This window comes from Eptatretus burgeri, chromosome 3 (assembly GCF_056783735.1).
Source record: "Eptatretus burgeri isolate ZD-2024b chromosome 3, Ebu_testis_v1, whole genome shotgun sequence".
NCBI classification, from domain to species: domain Eukaryota; kingdom Metazoa; phylum Chordata; class Myxini; order Myxiniformes; family Myxinidae; genus Eptatretus; species Eptatretus burgeri.
In genome coordinates this window covers 103,677,027-103,692,794 of record NC_140963.1, presented here as the reverse complement: position 1 = coordinate 103,692,794, position 15,768 = coordinate 103,677,027, and the positions used below count along the sequence as shown (strand labels likewise).

The window sequence follows — 15,768 nt, the reverse complement described above, 5'->3', positions numbered from 1 at the left end:
AGGAGGCGGGTCTTGGTGCTGATAGACAAAGCCACTGTTGCTAACGCTTTGGCACAGGCGTGTTCCAGCCGTAACTCAGGCACTTTGGCGCAATAAACAAGTGATTTGAAAAAGAAAAACCTCGAAAGGAGCATTTACCTCACATGGCGCATTTCACAATTTATTGTCGCTCGGCATTGAAAGCGAGACAACGACGTAAATTTCACTTTTTTTTTTTTTCCAGTTTATTGAGGTATGTACTCCCTCGCTTCCACGCTTATAGAAACATGGATATTTATACATCAAACGATACAATAAAGTCTCTTAGCTCTTCGTGATAAAAATCTCGTCACAGATTGCGCTGCCCATTCAGCTGCCAATTAACGCGATCGAAACACATTGGATGTTATTACTACTATATGCAAATCGCGGCCATAAGCACGAGCACCTTCTCATGACCCAAAGCCGAAGCCATCGAGGCACGACCGCAGGTGCACCTGGCTGGCTTCAATGGGTGAAAACCATAACAACAGGTCTGCCATGAAAGTTCTCCATTTGGTTTCTGGTTTGTTGCCGTCTTGTATTCTTTTTTTTTTTTTTTTTTTTTTTTTTTTGTACACGCGTCAGCGGAATAACCCCACAATGTTGAGAATTGGGGGTAGGGAAATAATAAAGAGTCAAAAAATAAACGTCGAACATATATTAAAAAAAAAATGAAACGAATTAACGACATTGCTCAATGAGTCAAATACAACATTCATTTCATCGGCGGAGTCACAGAAGCAACGCAAGGACCATTCGTGGAACGAAGCAATAACGTCGATTGGACGGGGAAGATCTGCGTGGCCATCGGGTGTACGGGAGCGGGGTCGGGGGAGACCGTGAAATCCAGGCGACTCGTGTCCCTGTGGTTGAGGCGAACTCATAAAGGGCACGTGACCCCTCACCGAGCAAGTCCATCAATGGGTGCAGATTTAATGCGTAGAACAAAAGATAGGCATGTCACAAGTTCCTGTTATTACAGCTTATGCGCCTTCCCAAATTCTGACCATAACGTCCCCTCCTCCCCCTTTGCAAAACTCCTATATAGCTCGTGCCCCGAGGCAAATGGAGCATCCCGATCACAGTCACGAAAAGCAAACCAGAAGCGCGAGTCAACACTGCTTCTCAGAACAAAATGATGGCACAAGCAACGTCACAAAATAGTTCGACTCGTGGACATGGGCAATCGAGCGGAAATTATTAAAATGCGATAAGCTATGGCTTTTACAAAGTAAGAATAAAATAACAAAACCATAATCTTTCCCTTTGATGGGTTTATAGTGCAGGTGACTTTATACCTTAACCATAGTGTATGTGCACAAAGTTTGTGAGCAGGTGTGTTCGTGATGACGGAGTTTCCATGTATTTCTTGTACCGAGCACGATGGGGTGGCAAGTGTAAATGAGATTTATTTTTGTTTGTTTTAAAGCTTTCAACAACATTTGGTTACAACCACAATGAAAAATCAGAACCAATGAAAATTGAAAGGAAAAAAAAATCATATTCAATCGTGCGCTATACACAAACTATATAATGCTCGGGGTTCTTTGAATTCTCTCGTTTATACATTTTAATTCACACTGCACAGACAGCATTACACACGTACTGCGTCCAAAATCATGTTGAGGTAGACTTGAATATTCAAAATTAGAACGAACAATGCTCGTGATTAAGAAAAGTAAAACGGGGTGGAACATGCTCTCGCCGTGAGGTATGCATTTTCTCTTGAGCACATGACGATGTACGTACGTGAAGAGGAGGTGCAGGAGAGTGTGTGTGCGCTGTGCACGACTCGCCGTTGGTGTTTGCACAGTCTCGTGAGCTTCGTGACATACGAAGCAAGACTCGTATGTGCAGGTATAACATCATACAGGGTTCTCGGCGTGGTCATGTCGTCGTGTGTGTGTGTGTGTGTGTGTGTGTGTGTGTGTGTGTGTGTGTGTGTGCGTGTGTGTGTGTGTGTGCGTGTGTGTGTGTGTGTGTGTGTGTGTGTGTGTGTGTGTGTGTGTGTGTGATTCGTTGTTATTTCCACATGCAGGTTTCAGAGTTGGAACAGAGTCCTCCCAGGTGTCAAAGTATCCATTTCTGTTTCAGTAAGGGATCACGATTCATGGACAAAGTCCGTGTGTGTGTGTGTGTGTGTGTGTGTGTGTGTGTGTGTGTGTGTGTGTGTGTGTGTGTGTGTGTGTGTGTGTGTGTGTGTGTGTGTGTGTAGACACGAAATATATCTGGCTAGAACCTTGAAATAGGAGGTTCTTGTTTCGGTACCAAGCATGGGGGGGAGGTGGTGGCTCGTGCTTGAAGGAAATGTGGAAGCACGCGGACACAAACCTCCCTCAGTACATCGAACCAGACTGAGGATGTATGAGGTTGTCCAATTGAGCCACACAGAAGAGGAAAGGACTAAACCATGAAAACGCCCTACATTCCGGAACTGCACTGAGAAATAGACGTGTGATGAGTTTGTCTTGGTTGGAGAAAAGGAGTGGGGGGAGGAGGGGGAATCGGAATGTGAAAACCCCCTCCTCGCAAAACAAGTTCCACACATTGATCTGACTGCGCCTTAGCACCTCTGGACTTCATGCTGGATCCACGTCGTGTCAATGAGTCGTTTTTTTTATTTCCTCATGTTCATCCCTCGGTGGCGAGGCACCGGGTCACCCTCAGCACACAAGCTCTGAATTTCCTGATCTCAGCTCGACCCACTACTGCGCAATCTTGCTAAAACTGAATACGTATGCTAAACAAAGTGGTAAACACAACAGCGAGCTAAATGAGACGAGTCGTCTTTAAAGCAAAGCGCTCGTTATTATGACACAGCTTTAAAAGGGGAGTGGGATTTGCACGCAATTTGTGGAATTCCTCGCTAAGTCGAGAGGATTCCGAGAGGATTCCGAGAGGATGCCGTTCTGACCGTGGGCGAAATGTGAGATCTGGGAACGTGTGCATCCCAGAAACACCCTGCCCACCCATCCCTCCGTACACAGGCACCCTGCTCCCCCAGGCAGCAGGGACTGCGGAGGGCAGAGGGCAGAGGTGAAGGGTGTTTAGAATGAAAGCGAAGAGCCAGTCTCTAATCACTTCAAGTCGCTTTTCCAAACGACGAGCAATAATTGCCCTAATAGGTGTCACAAGCGAGAAGGGGGCGAGCTCGGTACGCCTGGTTGTGGGGGGGGGGGGATGGAGAGGGGGAGGAGAAGTATTCTCAAAGGGGCCATGGTATATACGGCAGAGAACGAGAGAAGGTGAAGAGTAGACATTTTGACATCCCTCCATGAAGAAGCATCACAAAATTCCAAGGGACACTTTTTCAGGAAACTTCCAGGATCAAAACGAGAGACGAAGCTCCTGCCATGTACACGATATGCACACTCCAACCTCAACATATAGGGATGACGTTATACAAGAGAACTCTTGACAGCTCTTCACGTCATCGTTGTTGGTGAAAGATTCTGGACTTAATGGGAGCGTGGATGGAATCATTTATACACTGGATCCCGCTCTAGTTGCGTTAAACTAAACAAATTAATGAATCTGGAGCGACCTCGCTTGCATACTCAAAGATCCTTTTGATGTAAAGAAAAATAAATAACGATTTGGCCCCAAAATATGAATGATATTTCCAGTTACATCCCTGAACTCACCACTCGAGCATCCCCTCCCCTTTCAAAGGTAGAGTGTGGACTTGCTTTACACAATGCTGTACCCTCTCTAATTCATGGTGCGACCCTCTCTAATTTCCAGCGACCTATACCCATGACCCACTCACCCCAACCTGACTGCCACAAGCAACTTGCACCCCGACTCCAAAAATGACAATGCCTCTGAAATGAACATTTTTTTTGTGATTTAGAGGTCAAAAAATAAAGTGAAATAAAACACATTAGCTTTCCTGAGCGATGAAAATGCATTCACTATAAAATTAAATCATAATCCCAGCCAAGAATGAGTCTACATCTCACTAGACATTCAGAGAGAAATAAAATCTTGACGCAAGTGCTTCAGGGGAACACTTGAGAAGAACTGATCATCTCATGCTACTTGGAACGTGCTGGGAAAATCGCATCGATTGTAAAGAGAACAATGACAAGGTAAACAATAACAAGAAGAAAGATCGGTGATGCAAGCCACTCTGAAGGCATTACAGTCCACCCACCCAGAAACCTTGTTCATGTGATCAATAAACATCCTCCATGCTCTTTAGCGGTGTTAGGTCAAATTTATACGATTGACAATCTCCAGTTTGAGCGCCAAACAACTCTGCTTCAAAAAGCAGGTGCATCAAAAAGCATTTCTCGGGTTAAAGTCAGTACGGCATGAAATGTTGAATTGGGAGTCACGTGACATGCCAGGGCCAATGAAACACCTTTCTGCATCTCCCCCTGCCCCCAAAACTATCTCCAGAAGGTAAGATTTACTGTGACGACAGCAATGAGTTTTGCAGATGGACCAAAGACTGTGCTGAACAGCTTCCTTTGGTCCAGCGACACATCCGTTACGCACGTTTAAAGCAAGGCCGAAAGTCCTGGTCGCCATTATGAGAGATTAAGCACCCGTGATTGGTGCACGGGGCAGGGAGCATGAATCTGTATAGAATGTGGTGCAGTAAAGAGATTACCAAGGAAGGGTGAAGGTATAACTTGTGAATCAGATTTGACCAGGGATAAGCAGATGAGAAAACAATGATCCTTGTGTCATGACAATCAATATACTACTTATATAGACATGAACATCACCAGGATTGATAATTTATAAATGCAAAACAGCCCGACAGGCCAAGATGTGTAAGTGCCTTTCATTAGAGATTTTTTTTTCTTTAATACTTCTACATATTGTGGTGGCATGATTTCATGCTTTCAACTGGCTATGATCAACGGTGCATCGCCACTGCTACCAAGTATGGGGGCACTACTGATGCGATGCCCCTATTACCAGTTCACTGGTACTCATTTCTCTGACCTCAGAAGGACAGCAGGCTGAGTCAACCCCACCTGGTGTTAATTCAGTGGCTTACGGGGCTTGAACTCAGGACCATAAGATCTCAAGCCCTCCACCCTAACCACTAAGCCAACACCAGGCTTATAACAGAGATAAACGCAATAATTGTGACTAGGTGTTGCCACATCTTATTTTTATGTGCAAATGGTGGTTGTGAAAACGGGGAAAATAAAATAAAATAAGGATGTTATAAAAAACGTGTCCATGCAGTATCATCAGGCAAGATGTAGCCCTAAATGCACCGTTGAGCATTGGGATTGAGGTAATGGGGTTAGCCAGTGGCGAGGTTGCGAGGGTTAAAGCTCAGAACGGACAACTCTGCTTTGAAGATGGGCCCTTGGATGAACGCTGCAAATGCAAATTGAAAATAAATGCTCGAGCTCTCGAGCACAAAAATACGATCAACACCAGCTGGTGTTTCCTTCATGCATCCACGATTCCTAAAACTGCATGGTTATCGGCACAACCCCTTTCCACCAAAATCGAATTTGAGCATGCCGGCCCTGCATGAAACCATATCTGGCTTCACAACGGATACCTGCCATGACTTACTTTTTATACCCCAAAGTATATTCTGACAAAGAAGATGGCACACAAGGATAAGGAAGCTGTGGGTTATTAAAAAAAACTAAACAAATCCCAATTTGAACATTTTGTTGGAATACCTCCGATTGGCGAAATGGAGCATCAGAGTTACGCTTGTATAACAACATCCTTAGGGTCAGGTGATCAAACGGAAATCCTCTTACTTGCCATGTACTTGATAATAATTTAAAGTAAGTAAGGAGGAAAATTATAACAGCTAAAATCATGGCCATGAGGTAGTCAAAAGTGAACGGTCAGTAGTGAACACCTTGGAGGAATGAAATCTTTGTGTCAGTCTATTTTTCCCCACAAACAAACAAAAAAATGAAAATAAGAACAAGAAAATCACGAGGGCCGCACTGCGAGAAAGACCGATGGACTTTCAAAGAACCTTCAGGTAAACTGCAATGGGAAGATAAACAAACAACTGAACTGCAGCAGAGAGAGGGTGCCCAGCCAAGAATGTTTCGATGGTCCCTGCCTGTCTGACTCGGATGGAGCAAAGCCACTGCGCCCTGATCGTGCAACACAGAGTGCGGTCACAGTCCCATTCACCAGGGACAGAAAACATTTTGGTTCATGTATAGGCAATGCCTGGGCTACGACGTGCCATCAGCCTTGTATATTTTTCCTTACGGGGTCAGCTCCACCGCTGGTCCTTTGGAGCAGCATCGTCATGGTTATACCCCATACCGTGAGTCTGTGGATACCAAGAAAATGAGAATTACAGAGAGCACACAGTAAATTGCGATAAAGATAAAACATTTAATTTAATGTTTTATGATGACAAAGCTGACAAAAGGAAAGAGCAAGATTTTGAATTGGATTTTATATATTATGTGCATTGGTCTGGCAAGATAGCTTCGAGGTGTCGAGTCTGGGTTTGAATCTCGACCCAGCTCCAAACTATCACCCTGTGTTTCACATGCAGGATGATAGATCCATGTGTGCGTGCCATCCCTTGCATGGACGTTTAACTGGTGGACCCGTATACCAGCAATGGGTGAATTGATGGACGTTAAAGTTTTCACGGTGACTTTTGAGAAGAGGAAGCGAGCATCCTGGCCTCCTGCAGTAAACCAGTCAGTTCGTGAAAGACTTGTACCAAAATGATTGAGTTTTCAGAAGATTGTTGGGAGGATCAGGGTGTAATGATCCTTTAATCAATTTGTTAGTCGTAAGTTTAATTTAAAAAACATATAGAACATCGCAATTTTAATTTTATGCACAGCGCTGAGCATTGATAAAATTAACTCGTGTAATTGATAGACGTAATAAATGAGGAATAGTGAAGGTGTTTGGGTAGTCGTGAAAGTAATATGCAAATTGTTTATTCAAACAACATATTCATTATCAAATGTGGTTTGAGCATTTTACCGAAATGTGTAAAGAAGGTTATGCAGATGGTCTTTAAATTTACTGTGCCCACGTGTGCTAGGGAAAGGTTACATTAGCTAGGACAATGGATGGAATAAACAGGAGATTGATTGACGTATGCTAACTGCCATGGTAATCTTGGAGTTGCCACGTTTTGGGCATTAACCCTTAATTGGTGCAAAACAGTGTTGATGATGGTACTTCAATTAACCTCTTGTTTGATCTATCTTCTCACAGTTAGCACACTTCGATCAATGTACTGTTGATTCCATCTATTGTTCTTCCTATCCTCAGATACAGACCACACTCGCCTTCACGATGAAGAAGAGTTCTCCATTCTACATTCTGAATACAATTCTGGGACTACCTGATGGTACTCAGTGCTGCCAAAGGCACAGTGAGATCTTTAGCATCTTTCACCGACTACTGGTGTACGGTATCCAGAATGCCCCAGGAACTTATGTCACTTCCCCCAAGGTCACTAGCTGTTTGTCTGGTCAATCTTGTGTTGGCTGGTCTCTGTCGGCATGCTTTGTGTAACATCTATTCCACGAGCCTTAGACAATGTACAAAAAGAAGACTGACCACAAAAAGGGAATATAAAAACAGAGCATCAGTGCTGCTGAAGCAGTTTCTATGGCTATAGCTACAATCCTGGACAGGTCACCACTCTGACACAGTAAGTATTGACAGCAATTTGGGATTTGTTCATGGTGCCAGGGATAGTTTGCCTACTCTTCACAAAGGACACCGTGGGATCTTTAACGTCCACCAACTAATGCCAGCAAATAGGACACTCATTTACCATCCACCCAAGGGATGATACACACATTGATGAATCACCTGCCTGTGAAACACTCGGATGACAGTTTATATCTGGGGCGGGATCCAAACCCAGGTTAGACAGCTTAGAGGCGAGTGTGCGTACCTCTCGGCCATCCTCACAGGGTAAAAATGGAAATGAAGAACGAATTTTCGTTTGAACCGAGAAGGATTGAAATGAAGATATGTACTTTAACAAGTTTAAAGATGAAAAGGATCACCATTTAGAGATGTCACTGTGAATCTGTTGATTGTGACTGATGAATAAGGGTACTGCTTTCTGCATTGGTGTATTTACAGCAAAAAATTGCACATTTGCCTTTTCCAACAGCGAAACACACAATTGCTTAGCTTGCTAAGGTTATATTTGCAATCGTAAATATACAAGTTAACCAAGACACAAGAGGTCCCTACGCCAATCATGACTTTGTGAAATCCATATTCCATCATCGAAAACATTTATGTCCAATTAATTTTGGCAATGTCTATATAGTGGCATACTTGAAGCCCAGTGATTTGTAAAGTATGCCACAGGATCTTTTATAACAATATAATTCATGGAATATCCCTTGAAAGGGAGATGTGCTCTTCATTGTGGCACCCACCACTGGAATCAAATGGGAATGGATGTTTTAGCGAGATTCAATATCCTCAAAAACCATACCAAAGAGCAGGCAGCTCAGTGAAAAGCACTCTAAAAACTAGGATAACCTGCTACAAGTTTCCAGGAATAAGTTCATGATACAACATTTGAATGGAAATGGATTATGGTTTTCACACATTTATATATTATATGCCACTTGGCTTTGCTGGTTCCCAAATTACAACAACTAGCAAAGAACACTTCCTTATGGATGGGTTCTATGATATTTGTGGCATATTCCATGATGACTTGTCATACCGGCTTCCACCATACATGGACGGCACTATATGACACACATTTATCATGGAGTACAGAGGGATGTACACCATATAGAGGGATGATGTTGGAAAAATAGCCACCCATTCAAATTTATACACAATGATAGGATTATAAAGTACGATAGAGTGAAGTCATAAGCATTTATAAGACATACCTTTTTCTCTCGAGTGTTTTCTGAACTACCAAGACTTAAAAAGATGCCAGAATACATTGCTAAAGTACGACAGATGGCTAAAACGCCAATTTGTACTTCTTCTGCTTCTTCCCTTCTAAAAACAATGTAAAACTGTAGTCCAACCTACCTCAATAATTGCTGAAGCCATGATGGTGATTACAATGTGAGAAAGTTACTTTGTCTCTGGGCTAGTGCGTGCAACCCAAAATTTAAAAATATATAAAACATTAATCGTTTTATTAGGAAAAGAAATCGAACATGAATATGGACTCAAACAAAACAGGCCAGGATTGTGGGAGAGGGCAAAATGGACAGTGGACAGAACCATTCCAGAATCAATACATATCCAAACTAGAGGGGGAGCACTCGGGAGAGTGCAAAACCTCCGCCGCCAATACTGCTGGGTCACTCAAGTGAACCTTATATCTTATTCATTAAATATGATGTCAACAGTGCTGACAGAGTTATAGTTCTTTTCTCCAACATTTTTTGGGGAGGGGGGGTGTTGGAAATCACTTAAAACATGTAGAAATGTAAAAAAAAAGAAATCGAAATTTTGTTGAAAAAAATTGCAAAAATTTTTTTTTCTCTAACAATTTTTTTTTGTGGGGGAGGGGGGGTTGGAAATCACTTAAAACATGTGGAAATGCAAAAAAAAAAACTTTTTTTTTCTCGAACAATTTTTTTGGGGGGGGGAACAAAGGCCAAAATTTAATGGCATGATCCTTGGACCATACCTAACCCCCCCACCAAGTTTCATCGAAATCCGTCGAGGAGTTTTTCCGTAATACTGTTCACAAACAAACAAACAAACAAACAAACACACAAACAAACAAACAAACACACAAACAAACAAACAAACAGAAAGGGGTGAAAACAGTAACCTCCATCCATCTTCAAAGATGGCGGAGGTTAACCATCCCCCAAATCAAATAAAATAAGTATTAAAACAATTTAATAACAGATGGATTTAATCCATACCAAAGTAACAAAATATATAAAACATTAAACATTTTATTATTTAAAAAAGGAAAACTGCATCGTTTCATGTATGTGCTTATCCACATGGTGGACTGAACCAAAAGCCAAGATTGAGGGGGACAGTGGCAGAAGTAGAGTGTACCATAAGCGAAATTTAACAAAGAAAAAAAAAGACATAAAATATCATAGCCCCTGTTGTTTTTGTAATTTTGCTGTGTGGAGTTAAAGGTCTCGCCAATATTTATTTACAACTAAAATGGCCACCAGTCTACCAATCAGCCATCTTTGATCAGATCGCAAAATAAAGTGAGGCGCACGTGTATACCATCATGTACTGTGCTTGTGCTAAGTTTGACCAAAATCCGACCATGCAGGTCTGAAAAATGGTTGGGGACACATTGAAGTAACAAAATGGCCACCAATCAGCCATCTTGGATGTGATCTCAAAAAAAAATAAAAAATAACATGCCTATGTAAGCCATCATTCATTATCTGTGTGCCAAGTTTTAACAACATCAGTAAATGCATGCCCAAGAAATGGTGGAGGACATGTTCAACCTTGGGTTTTTTTTTACAACTAAAATGGCCGGCAGTCGGCCATCTTGGATCTTATCTTGAAGAAAAATCATGTGCATATGTAAGCCATCATTTATTATCTGTGTGCCAAGTTTGAACAAGATCAGTAAATGAATGCATGTCTGAGAAATGGTTTGGAACGTGTTCGAAACTGGGTATTTTCTACAACGAAAATGGCAGCCAGTCTACCAGTCGGTCATCTTTGATTAGATCACAAAATGAAGTTAGGTGCATGTGTATGCCTCATGTACTGTGCTTGTGCCAAGTTTGAACAAAATCGGACCATGCGTGTCAGAAATGGTTGGGGACACATTGAAGTAACAAAATGGCCACCAGTCGGCCATCTTGGATCTGATCTCTAAAATTAATGATGCGCATATGTAAAGGCCCTGTCACACCTTGATGATTTAGCCAACGTATGCCTGACGTATGCAAAATTGGGCTAAAACACCGGCACACGTCGAATACGTTTTGGGTAAGTTTGTATACGTTAAGAGCACGCTGAAAAACAATGCCATACGTCGTAGTACGCTGGCTTTCATCGTTGTACTTTGCGGTTGTCCTCAAATTTTAGCATGCTTGAAATTTTATGACATATGCCAGCGTATGACTTACACGTTCCGCTACGAAACTTATTTATAACCTATGAGTAACGTATTGTAGGCACGTTACACAGTCGTTGACACACGTCGAGGCACATTATGCGATCGTTGACACACGTCGAGGCACGTTACTTGTAAGTTACTCATAAGTCCAAACAAGTCGCGGTAATGCTTAGCGTATCCGAAACTTATTTCTAACCTATGACTAACGTGCTTTGAACTTATGTGTAACGTACCTCCAACGTATATTGACGTATTTAGACGTATTTGATTGACGTCTTCCGGATGATCACAGAACTTACTGAAGGTGTTTCTAATTTACAGCTACCGTATAATGGCGTATTGGCAGCGTTTAAAAAAAAAAGAACAACAAAAACTTCCGATATTTCGTCACGTGCTGTTACGTCACGTCCGATTGCCTCTTCAGTTTTCTCATGTCTTATTCTTAGTTCCTCCTCTGTGAATATTTTCTGTTTGAGGATATTGTCACGTCGACGTCGAAACTTGAAAGCAAATGTCCTCATATATTTTAAAATTCGTGATAGACTAAAAAAAAAATAATAATAAAAACAACAACAACTTCAGATATTTCGTCACGTGCCTTCACGGAGCCAAGGAGAAAAAAAGAAAATGTGCCTTGACGGAGAAAATAAGTTTCGGGAATGTTAAACATTACCTCGACGTGTTTCGACTTATGAGTAACTTACAAGGAACTTGTATTGACGTGTGTCAACGATCGCAAATCGTGCCTACAACTTATTCCCAGCGTAGCGGAACGTGTGAGCCATACGGCGAGTACGTTGTAAAATTTTCAGCATGCTTGAAATTTCACGACGTACTAAACGTACCACGAAATATGACAGCGTACTTCATCGTTTTTCAGCGTGCTCGAAACATATACACAACTTACCCATCCCGTATTCGACGTGTGCCAGCGTTTTAGACACATTTTTCATAGGTCAGCATACGCTGGCGAAATCGTCAAGGTGTGACTGCGATGTTGACACTTCCAATTCTCAGGCGGTTATGATTTAAATCGGCGTGTGGCAGGTTTTTAACAGGCTACGCCACGAGTTCGTCGGCGATTCGTGCAGCGCGCTATGCCTAAGTTAAACTATCGTTGGGCATAGGTTGTGAACACCGACAACAGGCTAAGCATTTGTTGGTATAAGTTATCTATAAGACAACGAAACGTTCTGTGCCCGTTAGTAATATATTATGCATACGACCAACACGTTATGAATACGACCAAAACTTAAAAAAAAAAACATCAAAATTTCAGCGTACGCCAACGTTTTACATGCATTTTTATATGTTGCCATTGCTGGCTAAATCGTCAAGGTGTGACAGTGCCTTAAGCCATTATTCATTATCTGTGTGCCAAGTTTGAATAACATCTGTAAATACATGTTTGAGAATTGGTTGAGGATGTGTTCAACATCGGGTTTTTTTACAACTAAAATGGTTGTACTATAAATGGCGAAAACAAAAAATATATGAAACATTAAGTTGGCCATCTTTGATCATGTTGCAAAACAAAATGATGTGCATTTGTATACCATCATGTGTTGGCTCTGTGCCAAGTACAAATAAAATCGGTCCATACATGTCTGAAATATGGTTGCGGATGCACGCAAACACACACACATGGACACGAAAATTGAGACCAAATCCATAAGCCCCCATTTTGGATTTCGTCCAATGGGGGAAAATAACATCGATGGATTTAATTCACACCAAAATAAATAAAACATTACGCATTTTGTTCCTGAAAAAAAATTGCGACAACAGGAAGGAAAAAAAAAACATTCAAAAAAATGTAAAAACATGGATGAAATCTCAAAAAAAACAACCAAGCAAGGTATGAATGACACCACATTACAATGGCATAATATGACACAACAATCTTATGAATTACCATCACAATATCTTTTGACATTTTACTTTTGTTGTGGGATTGTGATGGATGAAGAAGAAAAATGATCCCTTCATGTACTGTATACAACCGAAAAACCTAAAGTAACTTTCACCATTGTTTTGGGCGAATTTGAAAAAACAAATTAAAAAAACAACATTGCATTATAGACGTTTCAAGATGTGCATAAACATTATTCTTTAGAAATAAAAATATAAATGGATGAAGTGTGTGTGTGTGTGTGTGTGTGTGTGTGTGTGTGTGTGTGTGTGTGTGTGTGTGTGTGTGTGTGAGGAGTACTTTTAGTGTCGATTAATTACGTCCATTTATTTATTAATTACGCACTATTGGAATGTACCTTTTGACCCTTTAGAATGTTGAGACACTTTAAGACCACCAACACTCTTAAGATCCCTAAAACCACAAGGACCTAAAAGACCCTGTATACCCTTTAAGACTCTACTCTGAATGGATGAGGTGTGTGTGTGTGTGTGTGTGTGTGTGTGTGTGTGTGTGTGTGTGTGTGTGTGTGTGTGTGTGTGTGTGTCATGTTTTTTGTGATCTACTGGAGCATTCTGGTGTGTAATGTGATTTACCAAAATTATCATCATGACCTCCTGAGTTGATTCGGCTAATTAACTATAAAAAAATCTGTTAGAATTCCCATGTTTTAAACACACGCCATGCTAAGGTATATAAAGCAGCTTAGTACGTCGTTTTACCACGGCATGGCATTCTCATGACAAAATAAATACCAAAAACAATAACATTGCAACAAAGCATATATTAATTAATACTAATAACATTTACAACAATAATAAGAACAGTAGTATCATATGGCAATAATAATTACGAACATAAAATCTCTACAATGTCCCCAACCACATCTGGGCTTGCTGAAAGGCAAGCTAATGCTCAAGCAGTATAGCAGGCAGGTATGCAACAAGGCTGTGAAGACCAACGAAAATTTGTTCCATTGGACCAATGGGCCCACTAGTTCTTTATAAACAGCTGCCAATCATCGTATGATTGGAAGAAAAAAATTTGGCTCTGTAATTTAGAAAACACGTAAATATGTTAAATGGCTCAGAAATTGGGTGTCATCATATTGATTAAGCTTTGAAACTCACAAAGAGAAACAACATTACCTTTCTAAAGCATACCGGTTCATATTAAATAACCAATTGCTTTAGAAACAGCCACGAGTACAAAGGAAAATGCAATCGCTCATACGTTGCTGAGGTTAAAAGTTAAAACCTACTGTACGTCTGTACCTCCATCCTGGCCAGATCAAGATAATTTGTTATCCGAGCAGCAATTCTTGACGTCATAAGTTCTAGGTGTACCTGACTCCATTCAAGCGTCAGTTAAATTTGTTTTTTCACTTTTAAAGGTAATGGTTAGTTTCCCGCTAAGCTTTTTAAATCACCGGGTGAGTAGCCTCCACTCCTGCGTGGCAAATGTGGCCTGTTCCAAGTTCCGTATGAGGTTCCGCATGGATAAAGTACATGAAAAGGGGAACCACAAAGGCTTACCTATGCATATAGTTCTTCAAATGTGGAATTGAAGTGAAAAATTAGCAAAATTAAATTAAAAAAATATATCAAGCCACAGAATACACAAAATGTCAGTCTATACTTTTCACAGCTCGAACCAACATGGAGAAACTCTGAACACGAGGTCGATGGAAACAAGGACGGTGTTTATGGACACAACATGAGGTCCATAAATCACAACATGAGGGACACAACATGAACACGAGGTCGATGGACACAAGGACTGTGTCGATGGACACAACGCCGCACACAAGGACGTTATTTTTTTTTACATGTATCTATGTCGGCCCGAGGCAGTCGGCTCAAAACAGTCGGTCGATGTGAGATGTGTATGTTATTTTTATACGTATCAAAGTCGAATTGATGGGTGGATAATGAAATCAGATCACACAAAAAGGTTAAAAAAGTGATGCCATCTAAAAATTTAATTGCACAACATTTTCAGCAGGCTAGGCACCACAAGCCCAATACAGTCAGTCGATGTGAGATGTGTACGTTATTTTTTATATGTATCTATGTCACAGAGATGGGTGGATAATGAAAGCAGAATACATAAAAGGTTAAGATTAAGAGATTCTTGAGGTTATCATATGTGTGGAAATGAATAAAGCCACAGACACTGGTTTCTCTGGGCGTTTATAAGGGATTCTAAGTTATGAAGATGAGGCATTTGATGATATGGGAGAGGAAAGTAAAAAAACAATTTTGAGTGCTTTGTAGTTAAGAAACCATTTCTGGCTGTTCAAAATGAAGGCATTGTTGAGCAGGCCAAAAAAAAAATGGTGAATTAAGACCACAGCAAGGTGGCGAAGGATGACCCTTGATTCAGGGTAATTAAATAAGGCCATTAATTTTCTTCAAAAGGGGTATTTAAATTAACCCAAAACCCCAATTTTCATTCATGCACTCCTGTGGAGTTCCCTCAGTATGCATGCAAAGTTTCAGGCTGCGAGGTTTCATAATTTTGGAGTTATTGAGGAGACACACACACACAGACATTTAAAAAATTATTTACATATATATATATATATATTCAGTCAATCCATAAACGACTACCACCAATCCACAACCTCGACCTTGCCTTATTTCTTCAGAAAAATACAAATATAACTTGGTGAGTGGGTCTTCAATTGCACAACATTCCTATGTGCTCAAATCATTCAATAAACTACATGGTGTTCAGAGAATACTTACCCTGTGCAGTCAACGGTTTTAGAGATAGAGGTGCAACGCTTTTC

General features: G+C 41.0%; 1 protein-coding gene across 16 annotated transcripts in view; it reads right to left on the bottom strand.

Moving 5' to 3' along the window:
- Positions 1-557: 557 nt before the first annotated feature.
- Positions 558-15,768, bottom strand: part of LOC147030564 (uncharacterized) — a 593,272-nt gene continuing 578,061 nt past the window's right edge. For all 16 annotated transcript variants that reach the window (XM_085874759.1, XM_085874758.1, XM_085874762.1 and 13 more), the window contains one exon: positions 558-6,304. In XM_085874759.1, the coding sequence (XP_085730885.1) occupies positions 6,285-6,304 (20 nt within the window). In that variant the 3' untranslated portion in view covers positions 558-6,284. The remainder of the gene's footprint in view (positions 6,305-15,768) is intronic.